Source organism: Myodes glareolus, chromosome 3 (genome assembly GCF_982192425.1).
Source record: "Myodes glareolus chromosome 3, mMyoGla1.1, whole genome shotgun sequence".
NCBI classification, from domain to species: Eukaryota; Metazoa; Chordata; class Mammalia; order Rodentia; family Cricetidae; genus Myodes; species Myodes glareolus.
Genome location: NC_142028.1, coordinates 73,982,309 through 73,997,910, shown reverse-complemented (window position 1 = coordinate 73,997,910; position 15,602 = coordinate 73,982,309). Strand labels below are relative to the sequence as shown.

At 46.6% G+C, this 15,602-nt stretch overlaps 1 protein-coding gene across 2 annotated transcripts; it reads right to left on the bottom strand.

The window, feature by feature from the left end:
• Positions 1-9,396: 9,396 nt before the first annotated feature.
• Positions 9,397-15,367, bottom strand: Znf691 (zinc finger protein 691). Of its 2 annotated transcripts, none has more exons than XM_048434609.3 (2): positions 15,240-15,367; positions 9,397-10,851 (listed from the first exon to the last, which is right to left on the bottom strand). In XM_048434609.3, exon 2 carries the CDS (start codon positions 10,840-10,842, stop codon positions 9,991-9,993), a length of 852 nt encoding a protein of 283 aa, XP_048290566.1. In that variant the 5' UTR covers positions 10,843-10,851; positions 15,240-15,367; the 3' UTR covers positions 9,397-9,990. The 2 variants fall into 2 exon arrangements, with proteins under 2 accessions (XP_048290566.1, XP_048290567.1); XM_048434610.3 differs by lacking the exon at positions 15,240-15,367 and adding an exon at positions 13,720-13,946.
• Between the last annotated feature and the right edge of the window lie 235 nt (positions 15,368-15,602).

The window sequence follows — 15,602 nt, the reverse complement described above, 5'->3', positions numbered from 1 at the left end:
CTCTCTCTCTCTCTCTCTCTCCCCTTCTTTTTTGATTTTTTTTTGAGACAGGGTTTCTCTGTGTAACAATCCTAGCTGTCCTGGAACTCACTCTGTAGACCAGGCTGGCCTCGAACTCACAGAGGTGCGCCTTCCTCTGCCTCCCAAGGGCTAAGACTAAAGGTGTGCAGCACTGCCACCCGACTCCAGTGCCCTTTTCTGGCCTCCCCTAGCACCCACACACATGTGGCCCACACACATAGACATACACATATACATAAATAAAAATAAAATGCATTAAAAGGTTTTATAGGATGCAATCATTTTACAATTATGTTCTGATGGCTGGTAATTCATTATATAGCCCTTTAAAAAAGATTTATCTTTATTATATTTATGTGTACATGTGTGAGCCTGGACCTGTGGGTGCAGGTGCCTACGGAGGCCAAAGAAGGCGTCAGGGGCCCTGGAGCAGGAGTTGCTGTGAGCCGTCCACATGAATGCTAGGAATCCACTGCAGGAGTCTCAAGGTCTCTTGGCCACAGAGCCGTCTCTCCAGCCCCTCTGTGGCCTTTGTATCTAGCACTACCTTTTCCTTTTCTGATCTTAACAAAGCTGTGCACTAACCTTTGCTTGGTGGTGAATGAGCACATCTTTGTAAATCCTTTCAGTTTCAACTTCTCTGTGTACAGCTTGGATCTTTTTTCTTCCCAGACAGGGTTTCTCTGTATAGCCCTAGTATCCTGGAATTCCCTTTGTAGACCAAGATGGCCTTGAACTCAGAAATCCACTGGCCTCTGCCTCTTGAGTGCTGGGATTAAAGGTTGCACAGTTTGGATCTTGACAGTTCCCCAAAGTGCACACGTTCAAGCCTGGTCCCCCAGGTGGCGCTGTTGGGAAGAGATGGAGTCCTGGAGAGTTGAGAAGTCAGCCTAGTAAGGAGGGGTCCTTGCTCCACCCCCAGGCCTCTTTCCTTTTGACCTCTGGTTCATAATGCAAGAAATGTGTATGTATCTGCATGCTGTGCTCCACAAACCCAAGCGAAGCCAGCCCTCACACATCTTTTCTATCAGCTAATTATCCTGATGTGTTTTAACAGCGGTAGCTGACTACTGCACTGTGCCCTTACAGTTTAGGTATACTTCTTGTAAACAAGCTATATCTGGACATGAGCTTCCTTGGCTGATCTGAAAACTCTTTGTCTTCTGATAAGTTTACTGCATTTCTATTTTCTTTTAAATATATATATATATATATATATATATATATATATATATATATATACTTTATTTTATGTGAATTGGTGTGAAGGTGTCAGATCCCCTGGAACTGGGGTTACAGACAGTTGTAAACTGCCATGTGGGTGCTAGGAATTGAACCCATGTCCTCTGGAGGAACAGGCAGTGTCCTTAACCTCTGAGCCATCTCCCTAGCCCCTGCATTTCTATTTTCATTTGGAAAACCATTTTTTGTTTGTCCTGCTTTTCATTGGGACTGATAGCCTTTAGGTTGTGTTTTCCTGTTTTGGTAACTGGAATTTGGGGTGTGCATGCTCTGGCCTGTGTGTGGAGGTCAGGGGACAGCCTTGGTTGTCAGTCTTCAGCTCCACCTCATTGGAACAAGAGAGGGGTCTCTTTGTTGTTAGCCTCTGCATACAATTCCAGCTGACCCTAGAGGCCCCACCCCTCCCCATCCACCTCTCACCAAAGAACACTGAGACTGCAGATGGGCACCGCCACACCCTGCTTTCTGTGGGTTCTGGACGTTCAAACTCAAGTGCTCACCTTGTGCAGAAGGGTTCGCCTCACCGAGTCATCTCCCCAGCCCCAGAAAGGAATTTTTATTGCTTTTGTGGCTACTCCTAGCATTAACATTTAACCTTAACCTTAAAAGTAAAAATTACTTCCTTCACGTGAATAAACCTAAAACGCTTTACTGCAAACGTTCTCGTGGAAGGATTTCCTGTATCTACTTCTTTACTGTGTTTGTCCGAGGGAGAGAATATGGGAGCATGTGTGGAGGTCAGAGAACAACTTTCACAAGTCAGTCCTTTCCTTCCACCTTGTGGCTTCGTCATCAGGGTTGCATAGTAAGCACTTTTACCTAAGGAGTCAGCTTGCTGGCCCCAAACATTTCAAACAGTGATACAGAGCCCCAAGCCAACAGCATTAAATACAACCCATGGACGCAGGAGACTGTTTTAAAGTTCACTTTCATGGTGAGGATGCAACACATTGAGGTCAGTTACAAATCTCCACCCAACAGAAGCCCAGCTCCCCAGCTTCTTCTTGTGTTCTTGTATTATTACTAAAACTACCTCCCTAGCAGGAGGTCAGGAGTTCAAGGCCAGGTTGCTTGGTTGTGTGAGACCCTGTCTCAAACAGACAAACGAAAACCGTGTCTCCAGATCACTAGATCCATAATTGCATTCGGGATTCCCAAACAAAGCTGGGTCGTTTGTCACGTGTCTTCCTACCTTTTCTGGGGTTGGCCTCTAGAGATGTCCTGCATGTAATTAGTCAGTTTTTAAAAGAGCTGGAGAGATAGCTCAGTGGTTAAATGCACTGTTGCTCTTCCAGAGGACTGGTGTTCGGTTCCCAGCACTTAGGTCGGTTGAACAAAATGTGCAATATCTATGTGTTTAACTCTTTCATCGCTCTTACAACTTTCTCATGTAGATCCTGTACCACACATTGTTATAGTTTTCACCTATTTCCATTTTAGGGATGCTAATGTAAATGATACTGTCTTAGGCACTGTTCTATTACTATGGAGAGACACCATGACCAAGGCAACTCATAAAAGAAAGCATTTAAGGGGCTGGAGAGATGGCTCTGTGGTTAAGAGCATTGTCTGCTCTTCCAAAGGTCCTCAGTTCAATTCCCGGCAACTACATGGTGTAACCATCTGTAATGAGGTGCCTTCTTCTGGCCTACAGAATATTGTATACATAATAAATTTTTAAAAAAAAGAAAGCATTTAATTGGGGGCTGGCTTACAGTTTGGAGGTTTAGTCCATTATCATCATGGTGGGGAGCATGGCGGCACACAGGCAAACATAGAGCTGAAGAAATAGTTGAGAGTTCTACATCCTGATCCATAGGCAGAGAGAGAGAGACTCTGAGCCAGGGCATGGTCTTTTGAAACCTCAAAGCTAGCTGGGTGGTGGCGGCGCATGCCTTTAATCCCAGCACTCGGGAGGCAGAGGCAGGTGGATCTCTGTGAGTTCGAGGCCAGGCTGGTCTACAAGAGCTAGTTCCAGGACAGGCTCCAAAAGCTACAGAGAAACCCTGTCTCGAAAAAACAAAACAAAAACAAAACAAAACAAAAAAAAGCCTATTCATAGTGACACACTTCCTCCAATAAAGCCACACCTCCCAATCCTTTTAACTTTTTCAAATACTGCCACTCCCTGGTGACTAATTTTTATATATTTTTTTGTGTATGTATGTGTATTTGTGTGTGTGTGTGTGTGTATATTTGTGTATGTGTGAGAGAGAGAGAGCGCGCACACCTACACATGCCACAGCGTGGGGATCAGAGGTCAACTTGTGAATTCAGTTTTCGTCTTCCACTATGTAGGTTCCAGGGATGGAATCAGGTCACCAGGGGTGGTGCAAGTCCCTCTTCCCACTGAGCCATTTTGCTGGCCTAAATGGCACTATGTATCTAATCTCAAAAATTCTACTCATTCAAGGCTGGTATGTAGGAAAGTGATCAACTTTTATGTTAATTTTGCATTCTATAATCTAGCTATAATTTCTTAGTTGTTGGAGGCAGTCTGGCTTCCTTTTCACTCTCTCTCTTTTAGATCTTTGAATTTTTGTTTTTATGCGCATGAGTGTTTTTTCTGAATGTATGTCTATGCACTATGTTTGTGTCTGTGCCCTCCGAGGCCAGAAGGCGGCTCTCCTAGGAAGCAACCGCCTGTCCAGAACAGCTAGTGTTCTTAACCACCGAGCCAATCCTGCAGTCACATCTTTCTTTCTGGCTTTGTATAAACACAATATTGTCACCTGTAAATACAGGGCCTTTTTTCTTTCTTTCTAGCAAATAATATTTCAGTAATAAATTAAGTAAATATTTAATATGTAAACTGGTCTGGCCTTGAATTCACAGAGATTCTCCTGCCTCTGCCTCCCGAGTGCTGGAATTACCTGGGAAGTTCTGGTGTATTTAAAAAAGGTCTCTTTTCCCTGCTCCTATCTAAAGGACACTATCCCTCAATAGTTATTGTAACAACCTAGTTAAGTCCCCGGAGGTTAAACTCAGCTGTGTGGAGCCTTTCAAAACATGGACTATCCCAACAGCTTCTCGCTGGCAGATTGTCCACACTAGAGTCCAGGTTTTCCTGCTCTGGCACTGGTTCCCATAGCATGAGCTCCTGTATAACTCTATCCAGCCATCTGTCTCCACTCTAGAGGTGATGGCTTGGCCGGTGTTACTAGTCTCTAATGGATTTAAGCACTGTTAGTTGTTCCATTTGTTCAGGCTTTCCTTTTCAGGACAGAATAGAGCCTACTAAAACCTTTCCACAGTTTTCCTGTGAGTCAGGGTCTTGCTATGTAGCAGAGGCTTCGTCTTGAATTTATGAGTGGTCTTTCTGCCTGCCCCGAGGGCTAGAATTACAGTAGAATTACAGCATACACTACCGTACATCTGTGTAAGTATACCATATATATACCGTGTGTGTGTGTGTGTGTGTGTGTGTGTGTGTAATTCCACACAGGACTTGGGTTGGTAGGGTGTTTAACTGACATGCACGAGCCCTGGGTTTGACCTCTAGAACCACATAAACCAGTCAGAGTGGCATATGCCAGTAATCCCAGCAACTCAGGAGGTAGAGATAAGAGGATCAGATATTTAAGGTCCTCTTCAACTACATAGTGAGTTTGAGGCTAGTCTGGGCTACATGAGATGCTGTCTCAAAAAGAAAAAAAAAACTTAAATGAATTCTATACCAGAATTAATAATTCGTAGGGCCAAGGAGTGCTCTCCTAGCATGTAAGAGGCCCTGAATTCAATCCCTAGCATGATATTAATCAATATTTGTCTATAATTATGAAATCACCAGTGATATTTATATTTTATGTTTTTTTTCATTCAGTTCTGGCTATTGGACCTAGGACTTTTGGGCACCACTAAACTAAATCCCAACCCCTCTCCCATGCTTTGTGTTGCTGTCCTGTGTCGTCTGTCTCAACTTGAGTATCCCTGCTTGAACGCAAGAATTCCCTTCAGTTTTCTTTTTCCTGTCTTTGTTTGGCTTTTGAGACAGGGTTTCCTTATGCAGCCCTTGGGGCCTTGAGCTCACAGAGCTCCACGTGCTTGTGCCTCAGAGAGCTAGGTAAAGATGTGTGCACCACTGCCTGTTGTTTTGTTGAAGACAAGGTCTCACTCTGCAGCCCAGGCTGGTCTTTCCTGATGCCGCCTACTGAGTCGCTGGGATTGCCAATCAGCAAAGCAGGGAGCATTTCTTGTAGATCAGGTCTAGTGATGAACTCCCTCAGCTTTGACCTTGGAAGTCTTCATCCCTCCTCCACTTTCTGAAGGACACTTTCGGCAGGCGTAGCTTTTGTTTGACTGTATTTTTTCTTTTTCCTGTCATCCTTTTGAGTATGCCATTGCACTGTCTTCTTGCCAGCCAGATTTCTGCTGAGACATTCTTTCACAATATTTTGGGAGATCCCTTGTGTGTAGTAATTTGCCTTTCTCTCAATTATTTTTAATATTTATTTATTTATTTATTATGGATACAATATTCTGTCTGTGTGTATGCCTGTAGGCCAGAAGAGGGCACCAGACCCCATTACGGATGGTTGTGAGCCTCCATGTGGTTGCTGGGAATTGAACTCAGGACCTTTGGAAGAACAGGCAATGTTCTTAACCTCTGAGCCATCTCTCCAGCCCTCTCTCAGTTTTCTTTATGACATTTGGGCTATATTTCTTCACATGGGTGTCTTTGGCTCATCTCAGTTAGAATTCTCTGAGTCTCTTAGGCATGGTCATTCATTTCTATCCTCAGATTTGGGAGGTTTTTGTATTTCTTGAAATAGGCTCTCTGTCCCTCCCGCCTCCATTTTCCTCTTCATGAAACTCCCATAATGCATCAGCCTACTTGATGGCGTTCTGTAAATCCCTTCGGATTCTATCACTTTTTTCACTTTTATTTTTTTCATAGGTTTTACTAGATAGCCAAGGCTGGCCTGAAACTCAAGATATAGCTCAGGCTTGCCTGTAGCCTCTGGTAACTGCTCGCTTCTAGCTGCCCTAGTGCTGGTGATACAGAACACGCCACCACACCCTGCTCTTCATTTTTGTTCCTATGATCTGGCAAACTGGACTCTGAGTTTGCGGTCTCTTCTTTCAATATCATCTGGGCTGCTGGGTGCTCTGTGGGGAAAGGCTCTTGCTGGGTGCTTGATGGGGAAAGGCTCTTGCTGGGTGGGGAGAGGCTCTTGCCTCAAAAGCCTGACAACCTGAGCGGTTCCCCTGAGTCCATGTAAAGGAGGAAGGCAAGAACCAAGCCTGTAGAGCTTTCTTCTAGCTTCCATGTGTGGACACCATGTCACATGCACTCCCCCCACACACACATCTTGCACACACATAATAAAAAATTAATTTTTTTCTAAAAAGAACATATTAAAATCTCATTTTAAAAAATAGGGGATAAGGCACATATCTGTAAGGGCACAGCTTTTTTTCTGGTTTTTGTTTGTTTGGTTTTTAGATAGAATCTCACCACGGAGCTCTAGCTGTCCTGGAATGCAATCGGTAGAGCAGGCTGGCCTTGAACTCACAGAGAACTGCCTCCCCAATGCTGGGGATTAAAGGCAAGGGCCGCTATGCCCAGACTTAATATCATTTTTAAATATATACATGCACCTACCCGAGTTTGTGCGTACCATGTGTGCAGGTGCCTATAGAGGCCAGAGTATTTTAGAATCCCCTGGAGCTGGTGGTTGTGAGCTACCTGGCGTGGGGGCTGGGAACTGAACCCAGGTCCTTTGCAAGGGCAGTAAGCTCTCCTAACACCAAGCCCCTCCCCAGCTGCAGAGGATATCTTTCGAGGCTAGGTTCTCTCCTTTACAGGGGAGCAGGGGATGAATCTCAGACATCAGATCTGTGTGACGAAAGTACTTTACTCATTGAGCCGTCCCTCTGGCCCACACAGATGCTTCTGCTTGCTCAGGTCTCTTACTGAAATCCTCTACAGCAGTGGTTCTCAGCTTCCTAATGCGGCAGCCCTTTAAAACAGTGACCACCAGCATAAAATTATTTCATTGCTGCTTCATAACTGTAATTTTGATACTGTTACGATCATAATATAAATATTTGATATGCCGGCTATCTGATATGCAACCCCTATGAAGGGTCGTTTGGCCCCTAAACTGTTCTGGGCCCACAGGTTGAGAATCACTGCTCTAGTGTATTTTTCAGTCATTATAATTTTCCATTTAAGGATATTTGTTTGGCTCCTTAAAGCTCCTCTCTACTGATATCCTCAAATTCTTCCTGCATCATTCTCTTCTGAGTTTTAGTTTGAATTCATATTGGGAAGCACCTTCAATAATCAGCCCAGCTACACTATGGGGTAAGGTGGGAGCAGTCTTCCAACGCTTTGGAGGGATAGGGTCTCTCTACATAGCCCTGGCTGTCCTGGAACTCTCACTATGTAGATCAGGTTGGCTTCAAACTCAAAGATCCACATGCCTCTGACCCCAAAGTGCTGGAATTGAAGGTGTGCGCCGCCACATCTGGTTGAAGATGTCTTTTCTCCTTAGAGGTGTTAGGAGTTTATAATCTCTTACGCCCCCTGGTGTCAACTTCAGCCCAGCAGGCACTATGGCAGCAGGCTTTTGTTTCTGCTTATGCCAAATTACATGTCTGAGGTTTCTTGTTTTTTCCTTTTCGTTTCTTGAGACAGGGCCTCACTATGTAGCTCTGGTTGTCCTGGAACTCTATATGAGTTAAACCCATAGAGATCTACCTGCCTCTGCCTCTCACATCCTGGTAATAAAGGTGTGTGCCGATGCTGGGCTACACGCCTTCAATTAGGGTAAGCCTAGCCACACAGTTCGAGAAGAGAGGTGGGAGGGAACAGAGGAAGGAAAAAGGAAGGAGAGAGGAAGGGAGGAATGGCATATGAAACACAAGTGCTGTGCAAACTCTATAAGGTGCTCTGTAAATGCAAGGGAATGTCTGAGAAGTCTCCTACAATTTAGATTTATTAAATTACATGTATTTTGTGTGCGCGTGTGTGCACACACATGTGCTATGGTACAAATGAAGTTAGAAGGCAGCTTACAGGAATCAGCTTTCTCCTTCCAACTTGTGGGTCCTGGGGGCCAAACTCAGGTCATCAACTTGGGAGCAAGTACCTTTACTCATTGAGCCATCTTGTCAGCCAAGTCTTTATTGTTTTAACCATGTTTATAAGCACTGAGTGGTAGATTCAGTCTGTGGTCATGGCATTATGCCCTCTAGTATCTTGGACACGCCACTGTCTCCGGCAGTCTGCTTCCATTTTGTGAAATGTGGATATATTTTTACCTCTCAGGGTACCTTCATATGCGTGTTAAAATTCCTGGTATATATATATATCCCAGGGAGGCTGAGTGGCAGGACCCCATCTGCTAGATGAAGTGACAGGCCATACCATGCCAGCTCTGGTACCGGAATCACGTTCTGGTAATGGGGCACAAATGAAGAGCACTCCTTATCCCAGAAGGCGAGACCCCAGACTAACAGAAGAGATAGGAAGGGGTACCTTGTATTTGACAAAGGGAAGCTGGGTGGACACTAAACTTCCATGTGAGAAACTGCCATGTGAGACTATGCCTAAATCGGGAGACCAGGCAACCTTGTTGCCCGAGTCCTAGGGACGAATTTACTGCTATTAATGGCACACTATCATTCTGGGTTTTAAGAATTTTCCTGTTATCCCATTCCCAATCTCCTACTCCCTGCCACTGTCATTTTTCCCAGCCACAAAAGTTCAATCATAACCTAAAGTTTGAAAGGTCCTCATCTTGACACTGACTTCTGCCACACTAGCCCCCACCTCTAGGCCAGCCTCCTTCAGGGGCCAACAATGGAATAGCTGCGGAGGTCAGCGTCTACACGGGCCCCACCGCACACCCACTGGGTAACTTTCCTTTCGGTGGTTTCATCTTTCGCCCTCGAGGGTCTCTGTGGCAACCAAATGAGATAAAGAATGGCGGGTACAGCCCACAGCCTGTAGGGATGCTCAGCTAACTCATTCCCTTTCCCCTCCTCTAAAAGCTCCAGAGGATCGGCGGGTTGTCCTTCACATTTCAGAGGAGCCACCATCTGTCTCGGAATTCAAGTCCTTCACAGGGAGGCTGCCCTGGAACAGTCTCCCCAGCTCCCCACATAGCCAAATAAATACACATGTTCTTCTCATTGACGTGTTTTACTGGTGGTCACTGAGGAGTGAGCAAGTTGGGGTGAGGAAGATAGGTAACAGACACGGGGAGTGTGAGGGTCCCTGGACTCTGGATCCCTGAGGCTTCCTTTTCCTTCTTACTGACGGACCACAGGCCTCTTCTCAGACAGAGAGGCCCCTTCAACAGAGGGCCACGCCTCCCGGCCTAGGGCTCTAGAAGTTGTGTTGGATGAGGCACAGCAGGTAAGAACTCACAGGTCACTGCGGTGTACCTGAAGCTAGATGGCTTTAAAGGACCCGCAGACAGTGACGCCATCTCAGGCACTTCCCACAAAGCCAGGGGACTGCTGTCCCAAAGACAAGCACATGTCCTGAGCCTATCCCACTGTCTCCAACCCTGAGGAAGTGAAGACTGGGCACTCTGATTTTCCAAGGCAAGAAACTGCCTGGGAGGAGGCAGGATTCCTTGACTTCAAAGGCAACAAGGGACCATTCTACAAAGGGAAGGGTTTGCAGGCCAGGTGGCCACAGCAGGTCCTTAAGGCCTCCTTCTATCGAGGTGGGCTCTCTGCTCTCCCCCACTCTCTAAGCAGGGCTCCCCTTTAGCTAGAATCTTTCTCATCCTGCTCGCCCAAGTGTGTCTTCTGGTGTCGGATGAGGTTGGAACTTCGGGAGAAGCACTTCCCACACAGGGTGCAGCGGTACGGCTTCTCCCCTCTGTGCGTCCTCTGGTGCGCACCAAAGTTGGAGATATCGCTGAAAGTCCGTCCACACTCAGTGCACTCATAGGGCCTCTCACCCGTGTGGGTGCGGTGGTGTACCCCAAAGCTGGAGCTGTTGCTGAAGCTCTTCCCACACTCACAGCAGATGTAAGGTGCCGGCTCCAGGTGGGTTCGGCGATGGACAGCCAGCGTGGCGCTCTGACTAAAGCTCTTGCCACAAAGGTCACAGCGGTACGGCCGCTGGCCCAGGTGGTCTTGCTGGTGAGTAGTGAGGTCTGAGCGCCGCCGAAAGCTCTCCTGACACTTAGCACACTGGTAGAGCTTCTCTTCCAGGTGGATTCTCTCATGCCGGATGCGGTTGGAACTCCGGGAGAAGCTCTTGCCACACTCTGAACACTTGTATGGCTTCTCACCAGTGTGGATCCGCTGGTGTGTTCTCAGGTTGGAGGTGTTATTGAAGGTTTTGCCACACTGCACACATATAAAAGGCTTCTCGTCCACCTCTGGGCTTGAAAAGGCAATGGGGTTCCCAGGGCCTCCAGCTTGGGCAGTGACTTTCTGCCATGGCATTTTTGAATGTGTTCCTTGAAGACCCTTTGACAGACTCGCCTGCCCATGTTCCTCCCCAGACAGGATCTGAGAACCCTCTGAGTCATCCACTCTCCAAGGCTTCTCCCCTTCCCCTTCCTCAGGCAGGTGAGCTTCTGGACTCTGCTCCTTCTCACTGCCCATCTCTGAACCCTAGGAATGAACACAAATGGTCAACATCTTTAGTCCTTGTGTCAGGCCATCAGATCGGAGAATCTTGCATTCTGATTGAAGCTTCCTCCCCCAGGAATAACCTCAACTCACTGGAATTCTTGTAGAAAGCCTTTTTTTACTTCTCAACTTTCAAGTGATAAACTTCCACAGATATTTAGGGCTGCCCACCACTAATGGACATATTCAGCGCAATTTGAATGTCACTCTTAATACCATCTAGACTATAATTTATATGTAAGTAAAGGTGCTTCCATTTAGAGGTTAATTCACTTTCTTCCTGTCCAGTAGCCATCTAGTCACTGATTCTGAAATAAGCATAACTAGAAGTAGTTACTTACAAGGCCCAACTCTGAATGGTCTTACTGACAGTTCTCCCTCTCTATCCCTTACCATAATATACCAACCGGCTAATAAGACCTACTGCCTGTCATGATAGATCGATCAAGGCCGACTTCTGCACACAGACATCACACAGACTCACACACACACACACACACACACACACACACACACAGCTACATTCTTATATGACACACAGCTATACCCACACCAAACACAGATATCAGCTAGATATACTATATACATTCATATCACGCATACAACCAACATACTAACAGCAGTCACACAGACAACATACACATCCTTACCAGATACAGCAACATAAAATATACATCCCCTGGAGTGAAATGAATAACAGAAGGCCAGAAGTATACCCAGAATGCCTGTCATGCTTTCATGTTTCAACTCTCACCCACAATTCCTTGGAAATCTCCTGATGTGTGCCCACTTTCTCCTTTGTAACAGAATGTTATACTTATTATTGTAGTAACTTTGTACGGCTCAAAGCTTTTTGAATGCGAAAGTAAATGGATGAGAACTTTAATCTCAGCCCCTGCTGACTCTACATAGGACTTTAGGATCTATATACAAGGAGCTATGTGGCCTCCACTAATTTCTATTATTTATTTATTAAATATGTTTCTCTATGTAGCTGTGGCTGTCCTGGAACTCTCTATGTAGACCAGGCTAGCCTTGAATTCACAGAGATCTACCTTCCTCTGCCTCCCAAGTGCTAGATTTAAAAGCATGTGCCACCACACCCAACTGTACACTCTCTTTTAAAACTGTTGAGATCATATTTTACCAAGTATATATCCAAAACTGGATGCTGGGTAAATGGGTAAATATAAAGAGTAAAAAGGGGCTGGAGAGATGGCTCAGAGGTTAAGAGCACTGGCTGTTCTTTCAAAGGTCCTGAGCTCAAGTCCCAGCAACCACATGGTGGCTCACAACCATCTGTAATGAGGTCTGGCGCCCTCTTCTGGCCTGAAGGACATATATGCAGATAAGAACACTACACATAGCCAGCTTCCATCCAGAGGGCCTTCGGAGTGATCCTTTGTCTGGAGAAGGACGGCTATGCAGTCGGAGGCCCACATTGGAGCAACGGATTGAGCCCCCCGAGGTCCGGAGGGGGAGCGGAAGGAGGAGGAACATGAAAGACGAAATCAGTACTGCGAGGGATGCTATCACCCACTGATACAAGGGAACGGATCTGATGAGAATTTACCAGGGCCAGTCGGACTGGGACTGAACGAGGACGTGATCTAGCCAGATTCTCGGAATTTGGCCGGATTCTCTGACTGTGGCTGGCCCGGGGTCTTTCTGAAAAGCCATTGACTATGACACTGGGACCTGTTTCCTCTGCATATGCTGGATTTTGGGGATCCAGTCTGTTTGGACGCTCGCCTTCCTGGACTTAGAGGGAGGGGGAGGGAGCTGGAGCTTCCCACAGGGCAGGAAACTCTGACTGCCCTGGGGGACGGAGGGGAAGGAGGGGGGGAGTGGGGGGAGTGGGAGGGTGTTGGGAGGGGGGGCGGAAATGGAAACTTTTATAATTTAATAAAATTTACTAAAAAAAAAAAACAAACAAAAAAAAAAAAAAAAAAAGAACACTACACATAATAATAATTTAAAAAGAGTAAAAAGACTGTCAGGCATAGTGGCACATACATGCCTTTCATCCCACCACTTGGAAGGCAGAGGCAGGCAGATCTCTTTGCATTTAAGGACTGCCTGGTCTACATAATGAGTTTTGGAACAGAGTTCTGTCTCAACAAACAAGCAAACAAATAAATAAAGGACTGAGTTGGGTCAGTGATTAAGAGCACTTGCTGCCCTTGCAGAGGTCCCAGGTTCAGTTCCCAGTACCCATATCAGGTAGCTCATGTAGTTCCAACTAAAGGGGCTCCACAGGCACCTGCACGCATGTGGTGCAAATCCATTTACTCAGGTGCACACACACACACACACACACAACACATATCACACACATATAGAATACATTTTTTTTTACACTGAGGTGGAAAAATGATTCAGTAGATAAAGACACAAGTGACCAAGCCTGAATCTCAGTTTGATCCCCAAGACACCATGGAAGGAGGCAGGAACCAACTCCTGCAAGTGGTTCTCTGATTCCCAATGCATACAGTGTCCAGTACACACACACACACACACACACACACACACGAGTAAAGAAATGGGTTTTTTTCTTTTTAAATAGTAGAATGATTTCGGGTTGGATGATGGGATCGATGAGACCGGCTAGCTATGGTTAAAAGCACTCGCCACAGAAGCCTGACAAGTTGGGTTCAGTGCTGGAATCCACAGTAAAGAGAACTGACTGATCCGGATGCTGTCCTCTGACCTCCACACACAAGCTGTGGTGCCACTGCCACACCCACTGAATAATAAATACAATTTTAAAAAAGATGTAAGCTTATGATTACCACCCTCATACAGTTATGACACAATAGAACGAAGCAGATCGTGAACACAATACAGAACGTTAGGTTCCAGCGAAGAGAGTGACTCAGCCACATCTAGACCCAGTCTTCATGGCCCAGCACTGCACATGTAACATTTTCTGCTGTGGCGCACGCCTTTAATCCCAGCACTCGAAAGGCAGAGGCAGGCAGATCTCTGTGAGTTCGAGGCCAGCCTGGTCTACAAAGCGAGTTCCAGAACAATCTCCAAAGTTACACAGAGAAACTCTGTCTTGGAGGGGAAAAAAAAAAAAAGGTAACATTTTTCTAAAGGTCCTACAAAGCACTAGACTACAGCTGAGCACTCCACATGCATCATCTCAATTCCTTTTTTTTATTTTTTTTTTTTTTTTTTTGAGCCAGGGTGTAGACCAGGTCAGCCTCTGCCTCCTGGGCTCAACTATTCATTTTTCATATTTATTTTAGAAATGATGAAACTGAAATGCAGAGAAACTAAGTCACTAGCCCGGGAGCACACAGCAATTGAAAGCCTATACTCAGGCAAAACTGAAGTCTAGCCCCATCACGCCAAGCTGAAGTTTTTACATTGCTGCTGGAGGAAGAAAAGGAAGAAGGGGTGGGGGGGGAGTGCTACAGCAGCTAGGACCACACAGACACTCCAAGAGTGTCTCTGAAGAGGGCTCAGAAGCAGCTTCATGGGGGAGATTGTATTTGAACTATGACTTGCAAGATGAATGGATGAGCAAGACCAGAACTGGCAGGAACAGAGAGGGAGTCCATTACTCACTGAAAAGACAGTGCAGCTCAAATACAAGGTCATATTCACATTGCACTTCAAAGATCTGAGGAAGAGAGCTAGTGCATATTGGGTTTTCTTCCTAGGAGCTCAGCAGCACAGAGTCTGGAGCAAGCGAGCAGAGGAGGGATCAGTTCTAGGAACAAGTCAAGAAGACAGAGCTTGGTGATCACAGATGACGAAGGGATGAAGGATAAAAGCCTGGATTAGAGGGGAGACTCCAACCTGTAGCCTGAAAGATTAGATTAAAGTTCCAGATCTGGGTACAAGTCAAGGGCACCGCAAGTAGCGTGGAAGGACCAGGGGCAAGGTGTGGAGACTCACAGGAGCTGCATAGTGGATCAGAGATGGTACATCAAAGCAGCCTGAGTCTGACGTGGTCACGGAAAGGGGACAAAGGCTGCAAAAGTGTCCAAAGAGGCTGTCTGAGTGGGGAGGGCTGGGGAAAGTTGGAGGAGTCAGGGTACAGCGTCCTGGAGGGCAGGAGCTGGTTCAGAGAGGTCGAGGGGCTTGGAGCTGGAGGTGGAAGAGCACAAGGAGCGACCCTAAAGCACGTTGTTTGGGAGGAGCAGGGAGTGGTCCAAAACCAACAGTAAGGGCGGGAGGGTAGGAAGACTCGGACAGGATCACGGCGAAGGGACATACAGCCCCCAGCGGCCTTTGGAACCCGCGAAGCGAAACAGCAGCTTCCAAGCCATTTGCGAGAGCGAAGCGGCCGCGCTCCAAGCGCCCCGCGCGTCGCGACCGCCTCCCCCCCACGTCACCTCAGCACAACCGCGACCCACCTCACTCCCGCAGCTCGGTCAGGGACAGCGCCGCCTGGGTGGGCGGGGGAAGGAGCCGGAGCCGGAACCCAGAAAGGACCAGCCTCCGCCGCGTCGGGATTGGATTCTGGGGACATCCTTTCTCTCTACGGCCAATAAACATTGGTCTAGGGCGCGGCATGCTGGGAGTTGTAGTCCCGAGGCGGTTTGCGTTGCTGCAAATATTTGCCCAGTTCAGAACACTGCTGTGAAGCTGTCTTCACTTCTAAGGTCACTAGGTTTCTTTTCTGTTTTACTTTTGAGTTGGTGGCCCTCGATAGAAGCCTCGTACTTCATTTAAGGTTTATAGTTTAGAATTAAAAGAGCATGTGCCTGGAAATAAGT

Excerpts from the sequence above, each read along its gene's own strand:
- Znf691 (XM_048434609.3), bottom strand. The coding sequence starts at position 10,842 with ATGGGCAGTGAGAAGGAGCAGAGTCCAGAAGCTCACCTGCCTGAGGAA.